The sequence below is a fragment of the Mirounga angustirostris genome, unplaced genomic scaffold, assembly GCF_029215605.1.
Source record: "Mirounga angustirostris isolate CCGP_5_RB_7025 unplaced genomic scaffold, mMirAng1.0.hap1 SCAF_9, whole genome shotgun sequence".
NCBI classification, from domain to species: Eukaryota; Metazoa; Chordata; class Mammalia; order Carnivora; family Phocidae; genus Mirounga; species Mirounga angustirostris.
In genome coordinates, this window is record NW_026991717.1 from 32823445 (window position 1) to 32849070 (window position 25626).

The following is a 25626-nucleotide window of genomic DNA, read 5'->3' on the forward strand; positions in this document are numbered from 1 at the left end:
TGGAACCAACCTTACCAGGTTGCTTTTCTGTTCTCCGTCACTTGCCTGCTCTGTAGTTTGTGTTATTTGTGACTTCTTTTGTGCAAGCCGCAGCAGTCTTGCCCCCATGAATCCCCCCACTGGCTTCTCAAGAGAACGGAGGGACTGGAGGTGAAACAGAAACGAGGCAATCCACACACACACAGCCACACCCCATCATAGCGGCTGTATCAACCCACGGAGGATATGGCACCTACGCAACACACTCACGCACACACCCCGGAGCTCTCCGCGTTCAGTCTGCAGAGACCCACCCCACCCTCCCTGCAAGCCTTCCACACTCATTTCCAGCCTCCCCAATCCCACGTGGTTTCGCCCCCTGCGTCCCGGAGTTGGAGGCGCCAAGAAAGAGCAGGCGCCGGGTGTAAACACCTGGCAAAATCACAGGACAGTCAAACCAACAGGAAATCACACAAAGGATCCCAATGGGAGGATCCTGGGGGCTCCTTCCTTCTGCGGTTTCCCCCAGCATCCCCCAGGCTTCCTTCCTCTGTGCCCCGACAAAGAGTCACCGAGCCCAGTTCAAATCGATTGTTTTATTGACTGTTTACATACAGACGCCTTTAGAAAAGGGCGCGGGCTCCGAGGAGGGGGGGCTACTCCGCCCCGGGCCGCGCTTGTGCTGCGCTTCTCGGACTGGCAGGTCCCGACGCCCGAAGCCCCCCACCCCATCCCGACGTTTACTTTCAAAAATGAAAAAAATCCCCCGCCCCAGTCGCCGCGCCGCGTCCACCCTCCCGCCCCCTCCCTCCCCGCCCGCCCCCCCCCCAACACGGTCACACTTTACAGAACACAGACTTCTCCTACAGAGCACGCTCGTCTAGGACTACACGCCAGGCAAATACTGTTCTCGTGGAGGGAGGGGCGGGGCGGGGAGACGCGAGGACCGAGGGGCTTTTCTCCATCCGGATCCCGCGGCACCGGCACGCGCAGGCTTTGTGCGAACCAGGGCGCAAGCCCTTACGCGAGACCCGGCCGGGGGAGACCCTGGTTGGCTTCCTTTGCCCTCCCCCCCCCCCCCCCGCGCGCACCTCGAACTCAGGTCTGGGCCACTTGCAGCAGCGGAAGCGGAGCTGTGGATTGCTTCGAACTCCGGAAACCCCAAGTCACCCACAGCGAAATTCACCCAGGACCAAGGCCACGCTCTCCGCGTCAAAAGGGAGCGCGGTTCCGCGGCGCTTTAAGTTAGGAGAGAGGGAGAGAGAAAACGCATTCCCCGCCCCACCCCCTCACACACATCCAATTTTCCCAGAGCCTGGAAGGAGGTGTTAGAACCAGACTCGGAGTGTCGCTGTCTTTGAAAAAGAAAAAACAAAACAAAACCAAAAAACGCCAAAAAACCCCACGAAAATATGAAAATCGGAGCGCGGAGCTGAAAGGCGCCCCAGACACCGGGCTTGGCTCCACCTGATCAGAAGCGGATTGGGGGTGGGGGGACAGAAGGGTTTGTTTTCCACTCGGAAGGGGGCTTTGAAACTGAAACTAGGGAGTTGCCACCGAGTCCTGGCTTCTGGGACGTGCACCCCAGAAAGGACGGAGTAGGGGTCCAGGCGGGACCCTACAGCGCTCCACGCAAGGGACAGCTGCTGCGGGTCCCGGGCTGACCCCGGGCCACAGCGTTGCCACCAGATATTTCCAACGTCTTCTCCGTTTCCTCTGGTTCCAGAGCCCACGGTGGGGCAGGTTGCAGAGCAGATTTCGCAAATAACAATTACGGTGGGAATGGAGAGGCGTGGATTTCGCTTCACGGTCAGCGGGTGGTGTATTATAGGGAGAGAGAAGAGCGAGTAACTGTGCTTGCCGTGGAGGGGAATTGAGCCCACAAAAAAAATGACGACAGTGGGTGGCCGGGGACTGGTGCAGTCGTCCCACTCCCCTCTGGAATTCCCCAGTAGTGAAGGTTGGGGCTGGTAAAGGGGCGGAGTAAGTGAAGGTTGCGGGTGGGGGGGTGGGCGTATGTCCTGCCAGCCCTAGGCTTCTGCTCCCAGGCACCCAAGGTGGGGGATGGGAATGGGCGGGCCAGTCGGGCGGGGGGTTCAGCCTGCCGTCTGCCTGTAATTGCCATTAATTTCCTGGGCGATGTTGACCGCTTCGGCGCCCAGGGGCAGCCGATCACTGTACTCAGAGCCCGCCTCGAACTCCTCTTGGTTGGCCTTGGACTGGGACTCCGCCAGCGAGCAGGCCGCCAGACTCTCCTCCCTCCGCAGGTCCCCACCTGGGTCCCCCTGCTCCGCGTCTTCGTCGAGGCCCTCCCCGGGAGCCTCCTCTGGCTCCACGACGTCTGCCTCGCCGCCTGCCGGGTAGCTTTTCTCGGACTCGAGGTAGGAGGCACGCGGGTCGAAGTCGGCGGCGATGCGTTTCTCCATGGGGTCGGGGGCCTGTGGCCGCAGTATAAGACGATAAGGCTTACCCGGGTGTTTGGCCAAAAGATGGCAGCAGGCGGCGCCCAGCAGGGGCACGGTGGCCAGCACCAGGAGGAACACGCTCACCGCCACGATAACCAGCAGCGAGGGCAATTCCTTCTTGGTGGCAAACACCACTTGCACGTGGCAGGCCTCGCCGGCCAGCGCCAGACACACTGAGTAGTTAGTGCCGGGCCGCAGGCCGCGGAACCAATAGGCGTTGACGCCCTCCTCCACGCGCGACCACTGCACTGCCGCGCCACCCCCCGCAGGGCACAGATAGAGCAGGCGCAGCGGCCGCCGCCCGGGCCGCCCGGCCCTCGCCGCCCCGCCGGGCCCGGATCCCCAGCGCGCCGCCAGCGGCGTCAGCTGCACCCGAGCCTCGCGCTCCGCCACGTCCAGCGCGATGACACCCAGCTCAAAGACGTGCTGCTTGAGCTCGGCGCTCTGGTTGAAGGCGTGGTTGGACACGTACCGCGAGGGGTCCCCGTGGCCACAGCGTTGCTCCTCCACCGGATCCGCAGAGACCTGGTCTTCTGCTTCCTCTCCCTCACCTGCCTCCTCCTCCTCCGGCCCCGCCTCCGTCTCCCCGAGGGCGCTCACCTGGGCCAGGCCTTGGCCTTTGATTTTGCCCTCGGGCTTGGAGGGTAGAACGCTGTTGCCCCGGCCTTTGGCTGTGGACTTGCGCTCAAAAGTGGGGGCCTGCCCTTCAGAGTCTCCGCCAGCGCCAGGAGCGTGCTTTGAGGGCCCAGCGGCCGCCACTGCCACGCGCAGTGACGTGGAGTTGGCGCCCAGCTCATTGTGGGCACGGCAGGTGTAGACGCCTGCTTCCTTGGCACTCAGGAGGGGCACCAACAGGGAACCGTTTGTGAGGGCCAGGAAGCGCGGGTTGGCTGGGGGCGCAGGCCAAGCGGGTGCTGGAGTCGGGGTTGGGGCCTCCGTCTGCGTGGGCCCGTCCCCATCTCCTTCCTCCTCCCCGTCTTCCGCCCCATCCCCGTTGTCCTCCCCGCTCTGGACGGGAGGCTCTAAGACTATGGTGCCGCCCGGGATCTGAAGTCGCCACTGCAGGCGGGGTGTGGGGTGTCCTTCGGCGACGCAGTGTAGCCTGAGCGCCAGGCCGGCGGGCCAGGGGCTGCCCGGAGCCTCAGGCGGCGGCTCAGCACTCAGACGCACGCTGGGCGGTACACAGGACAGGGCGGGCAGGCGGTGCACCGGCACCCCCTGCAGCGCGGGCGGCGAGGCGCACGCGATGGAGTCGGGCTCCGGTAAGGAGACCCTGGTGCTTGCGGCCCAGGCCTGCAGCCACACAAGGCTGCAACCGCAGTGGAAGGGGTTGTGATAGAGTTGCAGATGGGACAGCGCGCTTAATGCGTCGAAGGTGCCAGGAGCCAGCGTGCGCAGGCGGTTGTTGTTGATGCGCAGAGAGCGCAGGTCGGGCAGCGCACCGAGAGCGTCCCGGGGCAGCGAGCCCAAACGATTGTGGTTCATTTTGAGCAGCTGCAGCGCGCTCAGGTTACGAAGGTCGCTCCACGGAAAGCTGGATATGAGGTTGTGGCTCAGATCGAGGTTCTTGAGCTGGCTCAGCACCGCTAGGGCGCCCGGCTCCACGGTGCGCACCTCATTGTGCGCCAGCCACAGCGACGTGACCTGCGTGACGTCGGCGAAGGCCCCACGCCGCAGCACGGTGATCTTGTTGGCCGACAGACTAAGCGTGGTCACGTTGGCCGGCAGTCCTTCCGGCACCTCGCGCAACTCCTTGTACGCGCAGTCGGCAAACTGGTGCGCGTACTTGTCCACGCAGGCGCACGGCTCTGGGCACGCTCGGGCCACTCCTAGCAGAGCCCAGGCCAGCCACAGAGCCCGCAAGGGCACCATCGCGGATCCTGCGGATGGAAGCCGGGGGGAAAGAGGGGAAAAGGTGACTTACGAGCCCCAGCTTCCCTCCCCCTATTCAGCTCTGCCTCCTCAAACCCGTCTAGGGCAGGCCCTAGGGCCCCAGGAACCGTCTCCTCTGTGCCCAGGAGTCTCTCTTGGACACGAGTGGGGCTCAATAAAAAAGTCTCAGGATTCAATGCTTGCCCTCTCTCGGGGCCCTGACTTCCTTTTCTAGCGGACTTGTACCTCGATTTTCCCCACCCACCTAACCCTTCAATCTGGCACGGGCCCCTCCAGCGGCTCGGCCGCTCATCTGTCTGCTCTGGGCTCTGCCCTGACACCTAGGTGTGTTTCTAAGCCTTCGTTTAACTCCGTGACAAGGATACACAGGCAAAGTATTTTTGTCCGTGACCTGTTGTCCTTCCTCGAACTGTTTGTCCCACGCACAGCATTCGCACACGCGCCCATACAGTCACACAATACAAACACACGCTGGGCGCCGCCATCAAACTGCCGACTTCGGCAGGGGTTTAGAGGTTCACAGCACATTTCCTAGCACACAAACACAAAGACACCCAGACATGGACACACTGGAGACCTCATTGTTCTTCCAGCTGAACCTAGCATCGGTACAGCGTTCTCCCTCCCCTGTTCATTGTGCGAGCTGACAGACACAAGGACACGAGTCCTCACACGAACCGACCCGCACACAGGCACACAGGCGCGCGCTGGCGCATGCACAAAAGCCCTCCACCGAGAGTGAAATCCCCGCGGATCGGCAATGCCGAGAACTTGCGGCGGGAGGCGGGACCCGGGGCAGTACCCTGCAGGCCCCCCTCCCTCAGACCCCGAAGCAGCCTGCCCTGGGCTGCAACTCCCTCGAAGGGAGAACCAAGGTCGCTGTGTCAACTTCCGTCTGAGGAAGGAGGTCCTCCCCCATGCATGGGCCGGGAGCATCGAGGGGGATGTCACTAAAGATCTCCCCTCCCATCCCCGAAGATCCCAGGAGGCTCCCAGAGGGTATAGGGGTCCCCAACCGGCAGGTCATGGTGCAGGATTCTGCCCCTTTTCGGCAGCTCCACGATGCCTTAGCACACCGCCCCCCCCCCGCCCCCACCCAATAAAACCTTATCCCTAGCCACACAAACGGGCTTACATGCAGACTCGCTGCTCCCACCTAGGGCTCCCGGCTGGCTGGTTGGGCAGAGCCCCTCCCACACGCCCGTCTTTGGGAACCCGGGTTCCCCGCGCTGCCTTTGCTTCCGGGGGAGGGCCCCTCCCCACCCCTCCCCACCCCTCCGTGGTCTCCCCCCGACAGCACCAGCGGGTTATGGTACCCCATGTGGGACCTGGGTCGAGGTTGTGGGGCGGTCCCCGCGGCTTACCCGCTGCTCGCTGACTCTCCGCGCACTGCCCTCGGGCTGCAACCCCTTCTGCAGACTTGAGGTCTCAGAGCCAGGATACTGCCCAAGGGCGCTTTCCACATCTGTTGCTGGCTGTGGAAAAGGCAGGTGTGGGGCAGGGAAAGAGACAGGTAAGTATGGGGACCTCCCTGGCCTTGAGGTCCCGCGTCAGTTTTTCCTTTCGCGTCTGTTCCCCCCACGTCTGGCTGGCTGCAGACTGAAGAGAGTCCTGGCGCGCTCCCGGCGCGGCAGGGACGCGCACAGCCTCTCCCACCTCCCGCATCATCCACATTTGTTAAAGCCGTAGAGGCTCTCCCCGAGGCTGAGACACGTTGGTCTCAAGGGGCGCCCCCCACACCCACCGCCCCCGGTCTGGGCTCTTCCTAGCTCAACGCACACCCATACCCCACGTCCCCCTACATTTACACATCTGAAGACATTGTCACTATGCCTAATCACACCGCCGCCCCCGCTCCCCCCGCCCCCCGCCTGCCACGTTCAAACATATTGGTACAGACACACACACAGAGACCTTCACACCCTCCACACAGTCGACCTTCACATGTTAGAATTACCCATCATCATGTAATAATAACCGAGTCAATGTGTTGAGGCCCCCCTACGTTCGCGCACATTTTCAAAGGCACACTGGTGCCTTTCACCCGGGACACTCACCATTCTCTCCCTCCCGCACGCAGCACACACATTCACACTCACTCACCCTCACGCTCGGGTCCCGCCAGGGCCGGGGAGCTTCGCTGCTAATTGAATGCAAGCCGCTTTTACGCCCCGCAACACGTGAGGCAAACCATCTTTGAGGAATTTGGGGGAAGGCAAGGCCCACGAAGGAAGGGGGGGCGTGTCTTTGCCTTTAAACTCTTTTTGCAAATGCGGGCTGTGCACAGACAGACCTGAAGTAGGACCTGCTGAGCTTCGCGCAGCCGGGCTCGCGCGGACCCTTCCTTCCCGCAACCCCCTCCCCACTAGCAGCCTCCTCCCCGAAGCCACGTTCAACATGATGCATAATTGATAGTGTTAGCAGAGCGCCTCACCCTCCCTGCTATTTTTGCTTGGATCTGGGTAGATGCAAGCCCTGGTCTCCCCTGCCGCCCCGCCGGTCCAACCCCAAGAAGAGAGCGCACGACCCCGCAGGGCGCGCGGGGTAGCGACGTCTGCACCCCAGCCCACCGCCGCCCCTGCGCAGCCTCTTAAGCCCTACTCTTAAAGTCTCGTTTTTTTGTAGCTAAACCGGCGCTTGAAGCCCACGGCCCAACACGCCGACCTGTGCGCATCGCCAGGTGCGGTGCGTGCGCAGTGGCAGCCTCCGCCTCACCCTCGGGTCTTGCCAGCTACGGGAGAAGGGGGCACGGGGGCTGCGGCAGACAACAGCACCCAAAGGGATGGTTACAAAACGTCTGCTCCTCCAGACCAGTGTGGGCTGGGAACTGAAGGCCCGAGCATCTCTCTCCCTGTCCCTCCCTCCCCAACGTCTTCACAGCCTCACCAGCAAACGCACCGTCAACCCCACACACTTAGCCCCCAAAGCCTCCGCGGCCCGCCACCGCCAGCATGTCTCACACCCTCACACAACAGCCGGCCTGAGCAGATTCGAAGACTCGCTGTTCCCGACTCCCGCTCCCTGTCTCTGGCGAAACCCCGACATTTCTTTTAGCGACGAGGAGGTGGAGGCGCAGGAATGTCGAGGCATTTGGCTAAAACTCTCCTGCACTGCCCATTGCAGCCCTGGAGAGAGAGTTGCTGGCCAGCATCGGGAAGGGGATACAGGCTCCGGGAGAGTCCCGGAGAGCCCCCCACCTTCCCCGGTCCTTTCCGTAGACATTGAGCTCTCAGGGCACGTGCGGCCCCCAAGCCCTCACCCCGGGCCGGGGGATTCTCTGGCGGTGGGTCGATGGCCCGGGTTTGGGAACTCAGAGGAGATCAATCTCCCGATTTGAGTGTTGAGCATTTTAATGAGCTGGGGAGATGGGGAAGAGAGACAGGCGCAGAGCACGGCAGCTAGACTACGACCAGGCTTTCCGAGGATCCTTTGTAAATTAAATATGAACCCACCCGCGCACGCACACTCCGCATCCTTCCCTCTGTCCTACTCCTGCGGTCGCTGCAGGTGGCCCAGCGGGCTGAGACCAGCACCTCTCATTCGGACCAGAACTTCACTCCACCTGCCTGGGCCTGTGGTCCCCCCAGACGACGTAGGGGGAGGGCACAGGGGTGCCCTGAGAGGGATGGTGTCTTCAAGGAGGGTGGAAGGGTGAGAGTGCCTTGACTATGCAGTGGGACAGCGCGAGCGGTCCCCTAGCTCTGGGAATGAGTCCCTGCGGCTGGGCCAGGGAGTGGCGCCACCGCCCGGTCTGCTTTGTCCGTGAAGCAAGGGGGGGCGTATTGGGAACGCCGAGGGGGGCGGTTCCGCGCGCCTCGGTCCTGGAAGAGGGGTCCGGGAGGCGAGGGCCCAATAGCGAGAATGGACAGTCAGGTCCCGGAGACTTCCCTGGGCGCGGGGGAGGGGCGCCGGCCATAGAGGCGGGGACCGAAGCTCGGCCAGGGAGGCGCACAGCTTGTGGACCCTCCACCCAGTTTTCACCTTTTTTTCTGGTTCTTTTGCCTTCGTCGTGGAGGCGGACAGGTAGACAAGCGGGCGAGGGACTAGAAGACAGAGGCTGGGGATTAGAAGGGAGAATGGGCTCGCTCATTCTCCGCCGAGATCTTCCCAGGCCCGCAGGGACCCGCCCCGCCAGCGTCCCGGGAACCTCTGGGGCCAAGTAAGACCCCTTTTCCTTGGCTCACTTTGTCAAGGATGCAGAAGCCAGGGGAGTTCGGCAGGGAGACAGGGCTCCGGGGGCTAGGAGGGCGGCTAAGGATGTGGTGGCTACCCAGGCGAGGGCTCGGACTCCCGGGGGCCCCTGCGACTCCCGCCCACTCTCCAGCAAGCGCTTTTGTTCCCCGAGCCTGCCCCGGGGGAAAGACAACCCTTACCCCCGCCTTCGACCCCGGAGCGCCCGGTGCCTGCCCTGGCAGAGTCCGCCCAGGCCTGGGGTGGGAGCCACGACTCCGGATCAGCTTCCGGGCTCAGCTAGGAGAGCACAGCACGTTTCGCCCGGCGCCGCCAGGGCGCGCAGGAGCAGGTCTGATGTCTATAATGTTAATAATGGTACAGTTACTGAGGGGCTGGGGAACCGAGAGCGAACACACCACCCCCGCCGCCGCCCACGTCTTTGATCGTTAAAGAAACAGGCATCTAATCAGGTGCGTGGAAGTAGGTGAGGGGAGAAAGGGATTCAAGGTTCTAAGCCGCCAGAGTTGGGGGGGTCCCAGAATCGGAATCTGTAGAATCCGGGCTCAGGTTTTTGACCAGGCTGGCGTCCAGACCCTAGACAGACGCAGGAGCCGAGGGCTGTGGCTCCGGGCAGATTATTGCTGATTGACTTCTAACTTCGACTTCTCGGACCCCGACGGTCCGGAAGGTGGGGCGGGTTGAAACCCAGTGGACCCCCCCCCCGCAGTCGTTTCCGCGGCTGTGAGGACGCAAGGTCTCGGTCCCAGGCCTGGTTCGTGAGCGCCCCCTGCTGGACACCGCTTGCCGGGCGCAGAGGCTGGGGCAATGGCTGCGGGAGGCTGGAGCCCCGCACCAAGCCGTGCGCTGTCCGCGGCTCTGCGGTCCAGCGGCGCAATGTTCCCGAGAGGGGGACGCTTACCTAGGTACCGAAGCTTTCCTTCTCATGCCCACGCAGTCTCCGTCCCCCGAATGTGCAACCTCCTCTCCCCTGCCCAACACAGGCACAGCCCCCGCTTCGCACCCCATTGTGTTCCCTGCACCCAGGGCACAATAGTCACCCTCTGAATCCCCGTTGAACGAATAGTCCCTGGCGCGATCCAATGGGCTTAGTTCTCCAGGGAGGAAACCTTCCTGTATGCCTTCCTTACCAACACCCCGCACCCACCCCGGGCGGGGTGAGCGCTTTCTCTTTGAGTCCTCTAGGAGGGTTCTAGAACACAGTCCTTAAGTCTTATGACTTTGTCAGGGACCTAAAATGTCCGAGATCTGAAAAAGAAAATCTGTTGGCTCTAAGAGGGGCAAAAAAACCCAAAAACAAAAACAAAAAAACAACCCTGCGAGATCGGAAGTAATGTTTAATGAAAAGTTCAGGACACGTAACTTTGTGCGAACGATTCAGTTGCAACTGGCACGCGGGTGACTTAAGGGATGGGGGAAGGCTTCGGAAAGTCAGAAAGCCAGGGCCCAGATGGGCATCAAATACTCGCTGCATCGCAGCCTGCTCGGGAGGTAATTCCCGCAGCTGCACTCCAGCAGGATCTCCAAAACACTCCCGCTCCCACCTTGAAGCTCTGCAGTCTGTCCCCCTGCCTCCCGACACACCTTCACACTGTGTTCCTACCTCTCTCCCCAAGAAGCTGCTTTCTTTTTCCAATTTCCAGCAGAAAGCTCACCCTTCTGGGAAACCAGTCCCTGTTTATGATAACCCCTTCCACCTTCCATCTCTCCTTCCCCCTCATACACACTCAATGGAGTGGTTAGGAGGAAAGGTTTTATCATCAGCCTCTGCCAGGTACTAGCTGTGTGACCTTGGCCAAGTTACTTAACATCTCTGTGCCTCAGGGGGAAAAAGGGCATAAATAGAATATCTATTTTATTAGGTTGCTGTGAGGATTAAACGAGTCAATGCATGCAAAGCACCTAGTACCTAGCACTTAGTGCTCAGAAATTAGTTATTTGTTTTTTTCAACAATAGCCAGTATTAGCCATTATTACTGCCTTCCAGAGTTGGGTACAGGTATGATGAGATGTTCTGCTACAAGGCCCACATGGTTGTGTCCTGCCTCCCCCACAGGGAGAAGGACCTTGGCCCTGCCCCAATACGTCTCTCCTTACTCCCTCCCCACCTCACTCCTTATGGCGTAGGCAGCAATCGGAATTACTATTACGACTGGTAAAGATCTCTAGTCGCAGATACTGAAGCTCAAATTCTCATGCTTGTAGCTGTCATCAGTGTGCCTGTTTGGAAAGAGAGACCTGCAGCTGCAGCCCTGGTGGAAGGTTTTTAATTAAAACCACAATCTGTTTGAGTATTTATTGGGCTCTGTGACTTTAATTATTTTCCAGGGAAAAACAGCAACAACAAAAAATCCACATTTGCATATGGGAAGACTGTTGATTTCAGAGGAAAGTAGCAACCTGTGGCAGTTTGCTGGAGGCAACGGGAGGAATTTCCTGAGCGGTTCAAATGAAGCTCGACATTATTAATAATCTGGGATTCAGTCCACAACCTTCCTCCTAGTGCTTTCATGAAATTAGCTTAACGTGCTGGCAAGGCCCTTTATTGCCATCAAAATTAACGACAGCTCTTCCAGTGGCATCTCATGTAATTATCTGGGTCTGTGCTTGTCTCGCTGAAGCTGGGGAACTCCTGCCTGGAACAGGCAACACTCCTGCCTGGGAGGGGCAACATGCTTAGCTGTTCTCCCCGGCCCAGGCAAGACTGGATCTCCAGAGGGGGGCGTCGGGCCGCCTGCACAGTAGGGTGAAGCAGGGTAAAGGAGGCTTTCCTTCCGCAGACAACAAAATTCCCATCTTGACGTGTTTCCTCGCAGGGAGGAAAGGAAACAGGGCTGGCTTCAGGGCTGGTTGCTTCAGTGGCCCAGTGACATCAGCAGTCCTAGATTCTGTCTCTCTCCTCTACCATCCCTAACGGAGATTCTGCCTGAGACTCGTGTCCCTTGATGTCACTGGAGAGCTCGAGCAGCAGCTGAGGTGACGGACTTATAGTGGAACAGAGAGACTTGGATTCTCTTTCTAGAAACCGCAGCCTCTCCTTGGGTCTTATCGGCACCTACTGGCTTAGGACTTCTCATCTCTGAGCCAGTCAGTGGTAAAGGGGATCGAATTGGTTGGCTGAGAGTAATTATCTAGCCCTGAAGTGGATGTTGAAGAGTTGATGCCAAGATTATCGACAGGCAAGAAATCCCCTTTAAAGAAAAGTGGTGGTATGATCAGAGTAATCTACTATTGTGTCAAAATGAACTGAAATCAAACTGACCATAATTATAATCAACCATACTAGACACCATATTAGACAGTAAACCACATGAGACGCCTTATCTGGAGATTAGACCAGTCTATGTCCACCATCTGTGACTAGGATCCGGGCGCAGTGTGTGGCCAGGATTAGGGAGCTCTCTGGGGTAGGTATCCATACAAGCTAGAGAATTCTCTGCTTTCACAGAATTCTTGAAATGATAAAAATTTGTTCTTGGAAATGCCTGTGCTGGGATCCAAAGCTATTTTGGGAGCCGAGGAAGCTTGAGTCTTCAGTTGGATATTTATGAACAGGAGATGTTTATGAACTCAAAGATGTTCCTACATGACTTCCAATCCTGAGCACGTCGCCGGGTCCCATGGCAGGGAAGAGAGGCACTTTGCTGTCGAGGTGGAAGACAGGAGGAAGAACTGTCCCCAGGTCTTCTGGGGAATGTGGAGGAGCGCAAAGCTGCCAGGTTTAAGAACTCCTTGTGTGACCTTAAGCGACTCCTGTCCTCTCTCCTTCTAGGTCTCCATGCTTGCGAAGGTAGGAGGGTGGGCTGGGTGAGCTCGGAGGCCCTTCCAGTGCTGCTGATCTCTGAGACCCTGGCTCTGGGGTGCTGTGGGTTTAGAAGGAGCCAGTTTGCAGGTTGAGTTGGAGCATCTAGGGGGCCTGTGCCCAGGCTTCCTGCAGGAGGAAGTCTTTGGAAAGTCTGGGAACCATTGCTTGCCTTCTTCCTCATGTCCCTGGACAGCTTCTTTATTTTCCCTCCCACTGCACTGCACCTGCCTCATCTTTCAAGATCATCAGCATACCTGAGCCAGGAGCTAACCGCCCCCTGCCCCCCAAAACTGCTCTGCATTACTCTGAGGGCAGGGGGAGTCCTCTGGCTACAAAACACATCTTGAAGGCCCTTCACATAGTAGGATTCAGGGTGTGTGTGTGTGTGTGTGTGTGTGTGTGAGAGACATCATTAGAAATTAAGTCTGATCACTGCATATTTCAGGAGCCTGGTGTGTAGGCCCAGGAAGAAATGCCAAGGCTGCCAGGGGCTCCCTGACCGGTGGGGGCATGCAGAAGCAAGACACGACTCTTCTTCAGTTCTGGCCACTCCTCTCTGCTCTGCGACCCTCCATTCTCCATCGCCTGGTGCCATCAGGGGAGAGAGGTCACAGTAAACGTGTATTCTGAGACCCTCCTGAGCTCCCCATGTGGTCCCTGTCAGAGACCACAGGGGCAGGGCTCAGGGGCGTGGGGGGCTCCTCCTCCTTCATGCTCCAGGCTGAAAGCTCCTGGAGGGTCACCCGGAGCCTTCTCATCCACTGTCCCCATCAAAGCCAGAACAGCGCAGGATGGGGCACTTGGCAGCACAGCATAAACTAAATTTCCTCCGGGGTATCTAGTCTCTCACTGTCAACAGGCTCTTCCTTTGTTTTTGGAAAAGGTTTCCTAGAAGCAGAGCTGTGACAAGGATTCATGCACAAGCCGTGATTGAGGAAATTTCTTAGCAGAAACCGGCAGGGTTCGAGAAGGGAAGTAGGAGAAGAAGAGGAAGAAGCCAAGGCAGCGTGATTTCAGGAAGTCTCAGCCTAGGCCTGATCCCGGGGAGTTCTAGGCATAAATCACACCTCAGAGTTTGTACTGATTTAGGCAGGAAAGTTCGGCCTCCAGAGATGCACAGCAGTCAGACATTGGCTAGGGGCTGCTCCCGGGGTTGGAAATGCCAGGCACTTCCCCCTCTCTGTGCCTGTGGGCAGTCAGCTCCAGCAGCCGAAGGGCAGGCCTAGGAAGAAAGCCACAGATGTGAGCTATCAGAAGCCAAGCCCACAGAAGCCAAGGGATGGGCATGCAGAAATGGGTCTGCTATGTCCTTCATTCCACAAACCAGAATCAAGCCTCCCCCATGTTGCCAGGTGCTATGCTTGGCATGGGGGCAGCTGTGACCCAGGCGGATGCCGTCCGTCTCTGCCCTCCCCCACCCAGCATGTTCAGGTCTCCTCAGGTGTGTGAACCTTGGGGCTTCTGGCATCCCAGGACAGGCTCCATCTGCTCCAGCGGGTCACCTGGGGCCAAGACTGGGTCTGTGGGCCTGCACCTGCCTCAGAGGGAGGACAGACAGGGAGCTGGCCAGCGTCACAGGGCACCAGAGCTTGGGGCCTGGGTGCAGGTCCCCTTATCCCTACCCCTTCACTTTATTGGAAGGAAGACACGCCAAGAGGGGAGTCCCAGCAGCATGCAGTTTCTCTGAGATGCCCTCCCAGGGTAATCTGGTCAAGGACAGGCCGAGCTTGGTGGCCAGCACTGGTTAAGAGGACCTTGAGACTCTCAAGCAGAGGTGGCCTCTCTGACGGCTGTTTCTGGGTGGGAAATGTGCCCCCACTCAGGTCTCCTGTACCCCGCTCCAGTGCTCTTGGGCACCAGAAGCAGAGCCCTACCAAGCCTGGGAAAGACTGAGGCTATGCCCTCAAATGAAGCATGTCCCAATTACTAACAGCATGTCCCAGAGAGAGAGAACACCTCCTGCCAGGCAGCTGGCTGGGGCAGAGATTTGGAGGAAGGACAGCCCTCCCTCTGGTGGGTCTTGGCACATCCACTTCTGCACCCAGATGAGGCCAATTCTAATGGCCATGTCTTGGGGACAGCCAGGTACAATTCAGTATAAGGGGATCCAGAGCACGAGGCCAGGGAGTAGGGGGCTGGCCCTGCTTTTCCATTGACTTTCTGTGAGACTTTGGGAAAGTCTCTTGCCCTTCTTTGCCTCAGTTTCCCTTCCTGTGCCATGGGGCTAGACATCCCTCTCCACCTGCCTGTCTCAGCTGGGACAGGAGCTTAGATCAGTCACATTCTTGCTCTCAGGCCTGTCCCTACCAAACCTAAAAGGAGGAAGCAGCCTTCCAGCGCAGCGACCTCCCAGGAGGGACAGCCCCCTCCCCTAGTTCTCTGCAGCGGCCTTTTTGAATTGCTCCAAATAGGTTTTCCCTGCGTGTGAGCCAGTGAATGCCTCAGCCCCATCTCCCTGAGCCCTTATCTCCAGCCCCAGCTGGAAACTTGATGTATTTATTTGCTTCTCCCAGGACCTCTTCCGTCCAACCCACATCTCTGCTGGAGCTGCAAAAGCGACCTTCCTGCAGATGGCTGTGTCTGGTAGCCAGGTGGGGGCTGGGCAGGGAAGGGACAGCAGTAAATCCCTCCAGCCTCCAGCCTGCAGGGTGACCTCACTGTCATCACTGTTGTAGGGGTAGAGGAGACAGTTGAGGCTTGGCGAGGTGGGGACAGAAGTACCGAGAGAAGTAGTTGGGGATAGGATCTCTCAGATATTAAATGGGCTGGAATCAGGAGAGGGAGAAAGGCGGAGAAAGGGGGGAAGTGAAAGAGAGGGGATTGGTTGGGATGCCTGGGTGGCTCAGTCGGTTAAGCGTCTGTCTGGCTCAGGTCATGATTCCAGGGACCTGAGATGGAGCCCTGTGTCGGGCTCCCTGCTCAGCAGGAAGCCTGCTTCTCCCTCTGCCTCTGCTGCTTCCCCTTGCTTGTGTGCTCACTCTGGCTTGCTCTCTCTCTGTCAAATGAATAAATAAAATCTTTAAAAAAAAAAAAAGAGGGGATGGGGAGGTTAGGGGAGAGGGAAGGGAGGAGGGAGGGAGGAGAGGAAAAGGAAGGAAGAGGGAGAGGGAGGGCAATGGAGGGGAAAGAAAGGAGGAGAGGGAGGAGAAAAAGAGAGGGGAGGGAAGGAGGAAGGGAGGAGGAGGGGGAGGAGAGGGCAATGAAGGGAAGAAGCCCATAGGGCTTTCTGGGGGTCAGCACAGTGCCTTCTCTAGAGTACTGGAGGTATAGACTTATTTTTCATTCAGTGTTGCCAATTCACAAAATTTAGTGCTTTTTGTATGTTATCTCATTAGTCCTCATCATTTCTGAAGTATGTATTATCACCCTCAATTTGCATATGAGACCACAGAGGCTAAGTAGCTTGTCCAAGGTCACATAGGATTATGAATCAGGTCTCTCCAAAGCCTGTGTCCTAACCACCCAGCACCCTTCCCCACTTGCAAGCAGATTCAACAAGGACCCCACCACGGGCCCAGCCTCACCTGCCCTCTGCCTCCTCCTTGGCTCATCTGATTGTAGAATCAGTCGGCTCTGGTTTCAGCCAGGCCTGTATAGCTATTGAACTCCAGGAGAGAGTCTGCCAGGAAAATTCGATACCTAGGCCCTCTGCACTCAATCTGGTCAACAGTTTCAGACAATCAGACAGGTGACACTGGATTTCACCATTATGTCCTCTCACACTTGTTTGGCTGGCTAGCTTTGTGGAAAATTTCTGAGGTTAGCTAGCTAGCTTTTGTAATCTGCTTGGCTATCAAGTTTGTGATATTTATATTTATAAACTGACTTTAGCACATTCCAGGCAGCTGGTCTTTAAAGAATTCCTCAGGGCTGAGTTTAAGGAAGTTCCTTGAGCCAAGAATGAAGGAATTTTCCCTCCACTGTCAGCAAATGTGTTTTGTCAGGGTGGGTAGAGACTTCCAAACTTTCTGGTTTTTTGTTTTGTTTTGTTTTTGAGAAGGGGTGTCTCAGTTGAAATTCTAGACCCTTCTCTCAAAAGAGTCACTTCAGTCATCTGCTTTAATCAAATCTGAAGGGTCTGGAGCTGACACCTGGATTTGGATACAAAATTAAATGATGGCCCTGTCTCCATCTCTCCCCAAGCCCCAGCCTCAGCCACCAGGCTCAGCCCAGGACCAAGGCTCCAGGCAAGTGTGTCCTTACAGACTTCTGCTCCTGTTCCCTACCCCTACCCTGCAGGGGCTCCCTGCAGCCCCTTCCCACCTCATTCCCACCCAGGAACTAAGCCACGTGGAGGGGTTAATAGCCCCCAAGGACTCTTCTTACTTGCATTGTAACTGGGGATGGGGCCTTACCTAAAGTCATGCATTCTCATCAGAGACAATATTACCCCATAGAGGATGAAAATAGGTTCAAGGGGTCCCACTAACAACCATAGATATTTCGATGGTTTCTGACCCTCCAAAGGACCACAGTACATAAACAGATATATAGTACATGTGTGTAAGGAAGAAGTAAAATGATCTCTATTTGCAGATGACACGATTTTGTATGTAGAGAATCCTAAGGAATCTACAGGGTATCTGTGGTATTCAAATTACACTGGAGGAGGGTCATGACTAGGTAGAAGTATGTCTAAAGAGCCTCCTTATGGGGGTAATAAAAATAAAAAGGTTGGAGAAGCACTGCTCTAAAAGAAAAAAAAAAAAGAATTAGTAGAAATTCAAGGGCTGGAACCAGAATGTTGGGATGTTAGCTTTCTAAAGCTTGAATTTCACCTCTTGTGAGACCAACAGACCAGGAGGGTGCGGGGAGGAGAGGGCAGAGAGCTGCCCCCGCCCCCTCCCCCAACCCACACCCCTCATCAGCGCGGCAGTGCACCTGGCAGCTGTGGGCCACAGATGGCTCCAGTCTAGACACAGGCGCCCTGCTGGGTAGACCCCAACCCTGCCACGTACAAGTTTAATGACCTTGAGCAAGGTGCGCGACCTTCCTGCTCCCCACCCCCACCCTGCGTTCATCTGCAGAAAGAGGGTGATGACGTACCCGCAGAGGGGTGCTGGCAAGACTGCAGATTACCTGTGCTCAGAAAGCGCATGGAGAAACATTGAGAAAGCACACAGTTACCTTCCAATTGTGTCCGCTGGGGGCAATATTCATCAGCTCGAGCTGGAGGCCCTCACTCCCGGATTGGACCATGGTTGTGCCTCCCCACCCAGGGTTCAGTGAGCTCAGGTGGAACGCCTGCACATGCTTTTATTTTATTTTAATTTTTAAAAAGATTTTATTTATTTATTTATTTGAGAGACAGAACACGAACAGGGGGAGGGGCAGAGAGAGAGAGAGAGGGAGAAGCCGACTCCCCTGCTGAGCAGGGAGACCAATGTGGGGCTCGGACTTGGGGCTCAGACTTGGGGATCGATCCTGAGACTCTGGGATCATGACCTGAGCTGAAGGCAGATGCTTAACTGACTGAGCCACCAAGGCACCCCGGAGGGGTGCTTTTAGAAGAGGATGCTGGGGAGGGAGGCAGACCACACTCAGGGGGCCGTATGAGGGGGTTCTCAGAAGCTCCTGCCCCTCCACAGTTTCATGGACTCTTCAGCTGCTAAAGTGATCTATCTGTAGCCTCAAGAGTGACTCTAATTCTGTTCCTTTTGATTCTTAACTCCATTGCTAACCTTCATCACCAAATGTGCCCCTAAATTTTATATACCCCAAATCCTAACCTGAAGCTTTACCCCAACTTCTAACCCCACCCCATCCTGCCCAGTTCTAACCTGGGCCCTGACTTTAGCTCTAACCCTCATCCTAATTCCATGGGTAGGTAACCCAGGATTTCCCCAAATTAAGTCACAAGGTTTGCTATACCTGTGTGTCTCCTGAGCTTGTGGTTACCTAATACTTGTCCTTAAATTAGACCTTTAAATAATTCCACTTTAGCATCATTCTGAGCAACTATATTCCAGAAATCACCGTTTTGATATGCTGGTTATATTTTTTTCTAATGTTAAAATGAACACAACACGGCTAACGTTCTTGAACTGCTTCTCCACGCACCATCTACCTGAAGCTACTTCCTATACCACCCGCAGCGTGCCGGGCGCTTACGGAAAGACTGAGCGCTTCTGAGCGCTTCCGGAGCCTAAGCCCCACGCCCCTCCACTCCCCACCTACTGGAGCTGCGCCTTATCGCAGGGCCAGGCGGGGCTGCAGCGCCCCCTGCTGGCTGATTCTGAGAGCAGCTCCAGCTCGGCTCCCTTCCCTCTGGGGCGGGTAGGCACAGGGGCTGGGGACACGTGGGCTGTGGGGTGGACGCAAGCCTGAGGTCAGAGGATCCAGGAAGAAGGGCTGGGCCTGCTGGGAGCTGTAGGGTGCTGGGTAAACTCTGAGAGAGGGAGAATTGCCAGGGTAGGCACTAGGCGTCAGAGCGAGTCTGGGTAGGAATAAGGATGAAGTGGGGCAGGTGGGGACTGGAGGAGGAGGGGTGGGGGAGGGGGCCGGGTTCCTGGGGGTGTGAGCCCTTGGGCCTCAGAAGGAGGCACCAGAGCCGGTAGGGCTGGCCCTGGCTGAGCTGTGTCACTGGAAGGCTGTTCTCTGCTTCAGGTGCGTGAGGCTGAAATCCCCCATTTGGGTGTGCTGGGGACACAGAGCCACCCACTTCTCAGCCACTCCAAGGTCGACTCCCCTGCTCTTCTCCCTGACTCCCTTGGACCCCCACAATTGTCTGCTCTGCTCTTGTTTTTATTCCCTGAAGCCAAGCCCATGTATATTTTTTGCTAAGAGCTAAGATCTATTAATTTCTTGTAACTTATGAAGCAATAAAACTGTCATCTTGGTTGTCTGTAAAATAAGATCTTATGTTTGTGTGGTTCTTCATATATTAAAAACCTATTTCCACATTCTCTCATTGGTTCATGCAGGAGCCTGTGAGGGAAAAATGATTGATATGATCCCATTTGACAGAGCCAGAGCCCATGCCTCAGTGAGCTTGACACACCAGACCAGTCAGAGGCTGTGGTGTGAGGATTGAAACTAAGTGTCCTGACTTCAAGCCCAGCAAGTTCATGGTTAGCTGACATGGGTGAATCTGAGATAGAATTCAAACATGAGGCACAGGGGATCTATTTGAACTTGCTCTTAGAGACTAAAACTCCAGGACTGGAATTTGGGCATCTGGGGCAGGTAGGTGGGGTTAAGGGTGGTGGCACTGATCCAGTGACATCACCAGGCTGCTCACCCAGGCTTGGGGAGGGCCAGTCCCCCGACACTGCCTGTGCCGTGGGAATCCCTGCACGTACTAACGTGGATTCCGCTGGGGACACCCTGGACAGCGGCATGTTAATTACACATCGCTAATGTCCTGGGCTCCCCTCCCCATTGTTGGGGGTTTTACCCTCTGTGACTCTGGGGACACACACAGGGGTGCAAGATTACCCAGCAGGGAGCAGAGATGACAGACACCCGTCTCTGGCTCCAGATGCCCTCTAGGGGGTAATTTGTGAAACTGGTGCTTCTTTCCCTCCATGTGCCTCTCCTTTGGGGAGATGATCCCCGACAGGCCCACCTTGGGTCTCCCTCTTTGGAATGGGGAAGCTCACATCTGTGAGGTCCCCAGCACTGAACAAGGGGCTCTCAGCTCTGCTGAGTCCCGAAAGGATGTGACGAAGGGCAGCTCTTCCATGTCCGGGAACGTATCCTCTTCCCCAGGCAAGAGGCTGCTTGGTGGCTGCTGGGGTGGGCTGAGCAGCGCTGGATTGGTGCATCAGACTTCGAACATCCACATCTTTATTAGAGGCTGCATAAATGGAGAGAGGGCAGAGCAGCCCTTTGTTATAAAACCTGTGGTCAAGCACTCTGCAGGTAGCAAGCATGGTGGGGCTGGAAGCCAGTGGGTGCCACGCAGGTCGGGGCGAGGCTGAGGGAAGAGGATATGAGCGGTGGGCCAGGTGCTGCTTTGCACTTGCCGAGATGGTTATCACAGCTAGGCTGCGGCCCCATCAGCCTGTTCCCACGGCAGCTTCTAAGTCAACACTTGCTTTGAACTTGAATCCTATTTTCAATGCATCAGAGTTCACTGGTCGCCCAGCACTCCCACTGTGGTAGCCAGTTCCCATGCAATCCCTCAGTGCACCTGCAGGACACCTGCTGGCTGGGGGCTGAGGTGTGGGCACGCAGACCTCACCCCTGTGAAAGCTCGGGCAATGGAGGCTGGAGGCCTGGGCTGTGTCCCGGTGGCAGGAGGCAAGGAAGAAGGAAGGGAGAGGAGCAGGACAGGGACAGTGGTTCTGCTGGCCAGAGGGAAGGCCCTGACCTGCCTCTGTTCTGCCGCTGACCTCTGGTGTGACCACAAGGCTGGGGGCCTTAGCTTGGGGCTGAGAGCTAGGGTTTAAGTTGAAAACCGTCCTGCCCACTGCCTCGATGGCTTTGGTCCATGTCTAAAATCCCAGAGTGGCAGAGCTGGACGGGAGCCCATTTAGTGGGTGGAGATGCCAGAGCTCAGGAAAGGGTCTTTTCCTAGGTCACCCTCCATGTGCCCAGTCGGGCCCAGGACTTGCTCTGCTACTCCACCCTGCTGCGCTTTTGGGGAGCAGTCTATCAGAGTACTGGTTCTGAGTCTTAGAGGGTGTCAGATTCATCTGAAGGACGTGCTAAACCAGCCTGCTGGGCCCACCTCAGAGATGCTGATTCCAGAGGTCTGGGGTAGAGGCTCCCAGGGGATGCCAACGCTGCGGGCCCCTGGTGTATGTGGCACGTGGCGCTAGGTTAGAGGACATTCCTCAGTGGGGCTGAGGTGAGCAGCGCAGAGAGAGCAAAAGCCATGCTGAGAGGGGCTGGTGGCCTGAGGGCCGAAGAGCGAAGCCTGACTAAGGGGAGGTGTCCGTGCGGCCAGAAGGAAAGGAGCAAGCTCGGAAGGGTCAGACTTTGGAAGGAGGGACAGGCATGAAGCAGCAGCTTCTGTCTCTGCCGATATGAGGCTCTTTGGGGATGAAAATGCATTTTTGTCCCCAGAGCAGTGAACAGAGAGCTGGCCTTCAGACAGGCAGACGGTGGGAGAACCCAAACTCATGACAGCGGCTTGGTTTGAAAGGCACTTTGGGTACCCGTGGGGTGTTGCGGGCAGGGTCTCTGGGGGGCGTCAGCAGGTCCCCTAGGGCAGTGGCTGGGGGTCAGGGAGAGGCTGCAGGGACACTCACGGAAGTGGCAGGTTGGGTGGCTGGGGGCCACTCAGCCCAGAGGCCAGGCCTTCTTTACCCCCTGGTTTTGGCTCCTGGAGGAGAGGGGGCCAGGGCTCGAGGGAACCAACCCATGGGTGCTCCCAAGGCCTGAAAGGGGATCTGGTGGCCCCTGGGGAGTTAGGACTTGGACTTGCTTGGACTTGGAACCTTCTCTGTGGGGTTTTTAGAGAAGGGGAGTTTGGTCCCAGAGAACAGATTCCGGACCAAATGACAGCGGGGTGCTGGGGGCCAGGACCTGGGAATGCAGTGATGGGCAGTGGGTTGAGGGGGGCGCTGGCTCAGGGACCCCCTCCCCATCCCCAGAGATTCCAAGCCAGTCCGGGCTTCCTCTCAGCTCTGCTGGCACACCCTCTCTGCCAAGCTGTGGCCGGCGACAGGGGCGGCGATGCCTTCCGCCTGGGCGGAGACGGGCTCCTCCGACAGGCCTCTGAAGTAGGTGCTCAGAGCCTGCAGGCTGCCGGCGCGCTGGGCGGGGGGCGACGAGGCGGGGGGCAGGCCCAGGTAGCGGCCATACTTCCGCAGGCCCTGCTGGGGGTCGCGGCGGTGTGCGGCCAGCAGCTCGGTGTAGGTCACGTTGTGGAGGGCCAGCAGGCGGGCCTGGGCGCGGGGCAGGGCGGCCGCCCGCACGAGCGGCTGCAGGGACGCGAAGCACTGCAGGCTGCTGAAGGAGTAGACGTGCTGAGCTAGCGGGGGGCCCGGGGAGACCTCGAGGAGCCGGCACAGGTCTCGCATGGCCAGCACGGCGGCCAGGGCGCTGCGTTCGCTCATGTTTCTCGCCAGGTAGGTCTTGGCCAGGCTCTTGAGCTTGAAGCTGCTGGCCCCGGGCACCCGCTCCCGGATGAGGGGCAGCGTGGCCACGAAGCCCGAGATGGCCTTCTGAAACTCCCACAGCTTGTTCATGTCTTCCAGGGCCCGGAAGAAGTTGGGGAGGCCGGGTCCCCACAGCTTATAGCAGGCCAGGATGGGGCAGCCCATGGAGCCCAGAAAACCAAGGAAGTGTTGCAGCCCCACCTCCAGGGAGACGGCCTTGGAGTACGTGCTGAAGAAGGTCTCTGGCTGGATGAGCACGCGGAACTCACTCTCCCGGTTCACGGCCGCCAGCTGGCTAATCTTCTGGGCTGGGCAGGAGAGAAGCGCAGGGTGAGGCCCCAGGGGCGTAGCGGGGGGGGCGGCGGCACGGGGCGGGAGCAGCAGGAACTCTGGGGTTACTGTCCCACCACACAGAGACCCCACCTTGGGGCCTGCCAGCAGGAACCACACATCAGCCTCCAAACGTAGCTCTACCCTGGCTCTCGTGGGGTCAGGGGGCAGAAGGCGAAAGCTGGCTGCTCTCCAAACACCCCCCACTCACCTGCTGGGAGTCCAGCTCCGCCCCACGCCCCTGACCCTGCCACCTGCCCCAGACTTTGCCAGTTTAGAGCCAGCTCCCTCCTGTCTGCCTTCTGTTAGCCTCACCCACCTACACTCGGGGGCCCTCTTTGTCTCCCCTGCATCCTCTGCTCCCTGCCCCAGCCTCCAATCCCATTGGTCACTAAGCCAAGACTCCTGGCCGGTCAGAGCCCTGGGACACACGGCCCACCTGCCCAATCGACTCCATTCGGAACGTGGCTCAGAGCTGCCCTGTGAGGTCTGCAAATGACTTCCCTGTCCTAGGCCTACAGCACCACTTCTGCCTGGCTGGGCTGGCCCCGTGCTGGGACTGTGCCACAGGGCAGGCCGGGCCCTCCAGGTTCAGTGAAGGGCACTGCAGTTAAGCACCACGGGGAGCTGAGGGGCTTCTGGGAGAAGGGGTCATCTTTCTCCATGGTCTTGGCTGTCAGCCTCCCTGTGCGGCCCACCTGCGGATCGGGCTCTGTACTCAGAAATGCCGCAGTCAGGGCTTAAGGCCTTGTTTGCATTGCTGGCCTCATCGTGGGGACTTCCCACATGGTGGTGTTTCTGTTTAGAGGTGTGTCGCCAGGGCTCTCTAAGAGAAGCGCTGGTCAGAGGTGAGCTCATGGAGGCACGTGCCTCATGCTTTCAGGCGCTGGTCGAGGCAGAAGCCTTTATTCCATCAGCCAAGTGGGACAGCTGGAGTCCCAGGGGGGATGCAGCGCTCTGCCTGCTCTCTGGGTGTGGCACTGGCCAGAGCTCTGGGCTCGCCCGGGCCAGGAACACAGCCTCTGCCTGCGCTTATTTCGGGAACTCAGAGACTAAGCTAGAAAGGGGTGGGGGTGGCCATTGGAGAACCCACTTTCACTGTCAATCTTGAGGTCAAAGAAAACCAGGGGCCTGTCTTCTGCTTGGGGGTCGGCGAGGCTCTCGTCCAGGACCCTGAGGGAGCTGGGGCCCTCCAGCTGGAGGTCACTGGACTCGCTGCTGCTGTCATCCAGCTCTCGGGAGGACTGCAACACAGAAAAACCAACAGGTCAGGGGGCCGGAGGGCGAGGGTGCATGGTGGCAATGCGAGCATGTGCCCGTGAGCGTGTGTGTGTGTGCATGGCGTGAGTGTGGGGACACGAGCAAGCTGGTATGTTTGGGGGCATATCTGCACGCACATGAGGGAGAGCAGGGTATTGGCAAGGGGAAGGTGTGTGTCTAAAGTGAGTGTGTGCATGAGGATGTGTGCACATGAGTGGATGTGTGTGTACGTGAGAGCCACGTGTGAACCACGCAGTAGTGAGTAGGAGTGAGAGACTGAGATCACGCAGGCAAGTTGTGTGTGTGTGTGTGTGTGAAAGCACAAGTATGGGAATGAATGCAAATGTCAAATGTGTGCATTGGGTGTGAATTTGTGAACCGGTGTTGACAACTGTGTGGGAATGTGAGCATATGTGAGTGAGTGTGAACCTGCGGGCATGGTGCTGGGCAGGGAAGCTCAGGAAGGGGCTGTTGCTGTGGTGGGCGGGGCTGGAGGGGTCTGCTGCTCCCTTCTCTCTCAACAGACTCAGAAGAAACACCCTGAACTTGGGACAGGAGGAAGGAGCCTCATCTCAAACCTCAGATGTTTCTCTGGAAGGGGCCAGGAGCCTGGCTCTTCTTGTCCCCATGGCCAGCCTGGGCCCCAGTGTCCTACACAGAGGGGGAGGGGAGGGCCACTCAGCCTCAGGAACGCCACGTCAACATGGACACACAGAACCCATAGCGAGAGCCATGGAGAGAGAAGTCTCAGGGCCCGGAAGACCTTTGTCATTTAGCATCCAGGAGCCGGCTGCTCAGAGAAGCCTCAGGCCCGGGGATCCTCTAACCTGGGCACCCAAGGCCCTGTTCTCTCCAGCACCCAGGCAGAAACAGTTCGAAAGGCCTCAGGGGTGGGGGAAGGGCTCTAACTCTGTGAGGCTCCCAAAGGGCTGCGGCTGGAGGGTGGTAGAGCCTCTCCCTAAAGTGAATTGCTCAGCATCCACCAGCTGCCATACCCAGAAGGTGTCTTTGGTGGCCTGCTTAGAGCTTCCCCGGGGATGCCACCTGCGGATGTTAGCCAGAGACTAGGAGGAAAGGACATGGCTGATGCCACAGGGCCACGTGTCACAGGGCTGGGAGTACTGCTGGGACAGAGTCCAGAGCAGACCTCGGGTCCTTCATATTTCCGGACTGCCTCTAGCAGGGTGATGATGCTGGCCTCCCCCGGGGCTATCTGAAGAACGAACGCCGGCTTCTGGCTAATGTCCCTGGCTCAGGAGAGAATGAGCGCGGGTTTAGGCCCTCTTACTCTCCAGGTGAAACATTTTAACAAAACTTCAGCCAAGAGCGAAGTCATTACTAAGCACAGGTACAATGTGCTGGATTTTCCTGGGAGTGCCTGATTCTTACTCTTTTTGCTTTTCATAACCCTACCCCAGGCTCACCAACTTCCTCCCAGTCACTGATAGAAAAGACATTCACTATGAATCCACCTAGAGCTGGTGTTTCTCACAGAAGCCTGGGAGTAAGGGGATTCTACACATTAAGGCCCTAATTAAAGTCTTGGTCAAATGCCTGGCATATCCGTATCCTCGATTTGGCCACGCATCAAAGGTTTATTTTGCATGCCTTGCTCTGAGTCTTCTGTCTCCCGGTCCCAGCTCCCTTTCCTCCC

General features: G+C 57.8%; 2 protein-coding genes across 7 annotated transcripts in view; both read right to left on the reverse strand.

The window, feature by feature from the left end:
• Positions 1–555: 555 nt before the first annotated feature.
• On the reverse strand, positions 556–16532 carry ISLR2 (immunoglobulin superfamily containing leucine rich repeat 2). 5 transcript variants are annotated; one of them, XM_045899718.3, is made up of 4 exons: positions 15858–16532; positions 8711–8868; positions 5702–5812; positions 556–4324 (listed from the first exon to the last, which is right to left on the reverse strand). In XM_045899718.3, the coding sequence occupies exon 4, from the start codon at positions 4314–4316 to the stop codon at positions 2076–2078; it is 2241 nt and encodes a 746-aa protein (XP_045755674.1). In that variant the 5' UTR covers positions 4317–4324; positions 5702–5812; positions 8711–8868; positions 15858–16532; the 3' UTR covers positions 556–2075. The 5 variants fall into 5 exon arrangements, with proteins under 5 accessions (XP_045755674.1, XP_054369412.1, XP_064426229.1 ...); XM_054513437.2 differs by lacking the exon at positions 15858–16532 and adding an exon at positions 8319–8380 and having other exon boundaries at positions 8711–8851; XM_064570159.1 differs by lacking the exon at positions 15858–16532 and adding an exon at positions 8319–8394 and having other exon boundaries at positions 8711–8835.
• A 1052-nt stretch (positions 16533–17584) lies between these two features.
• PML (PML nuclear body scaffold) overlaps positions 17585–25626 on the reverse strand; it is a 43345-nt gene continuing 35303 nt past the window's right edge. Inside the window, exons 8-9 of one of the 2 annotated variants that reach the window (XM_045899720.3) lie at positions 23806–23956; positions 17585–22690 (exon numbers count right to left, since the gene is read on the reverse strand). In XM_045899720.3, the coding sequence (XP_045755676.2) occupies positions 21903–22690; positions 23806–23956 (939 nt within the window). In that variant the 3' untranslated portion in view covers positions 17585–21902. The remainder of the gene's footprint in view (positions 22691–23805; positions 23957–25626) is intronic. The other variant, XM_045899722.3, reaches the window with a different exon arrangement.

Bases quoted from the DNA above. Each gene is read 5' to 3' on its own strand.
- ISLR2 (XM_064570160.1), bottom strand. From the start codon at position 4,316: ATGGTGCCCTTGCGGGCTCTGTGGCTGGCCTGGGCTCTGCTAGGAGTG.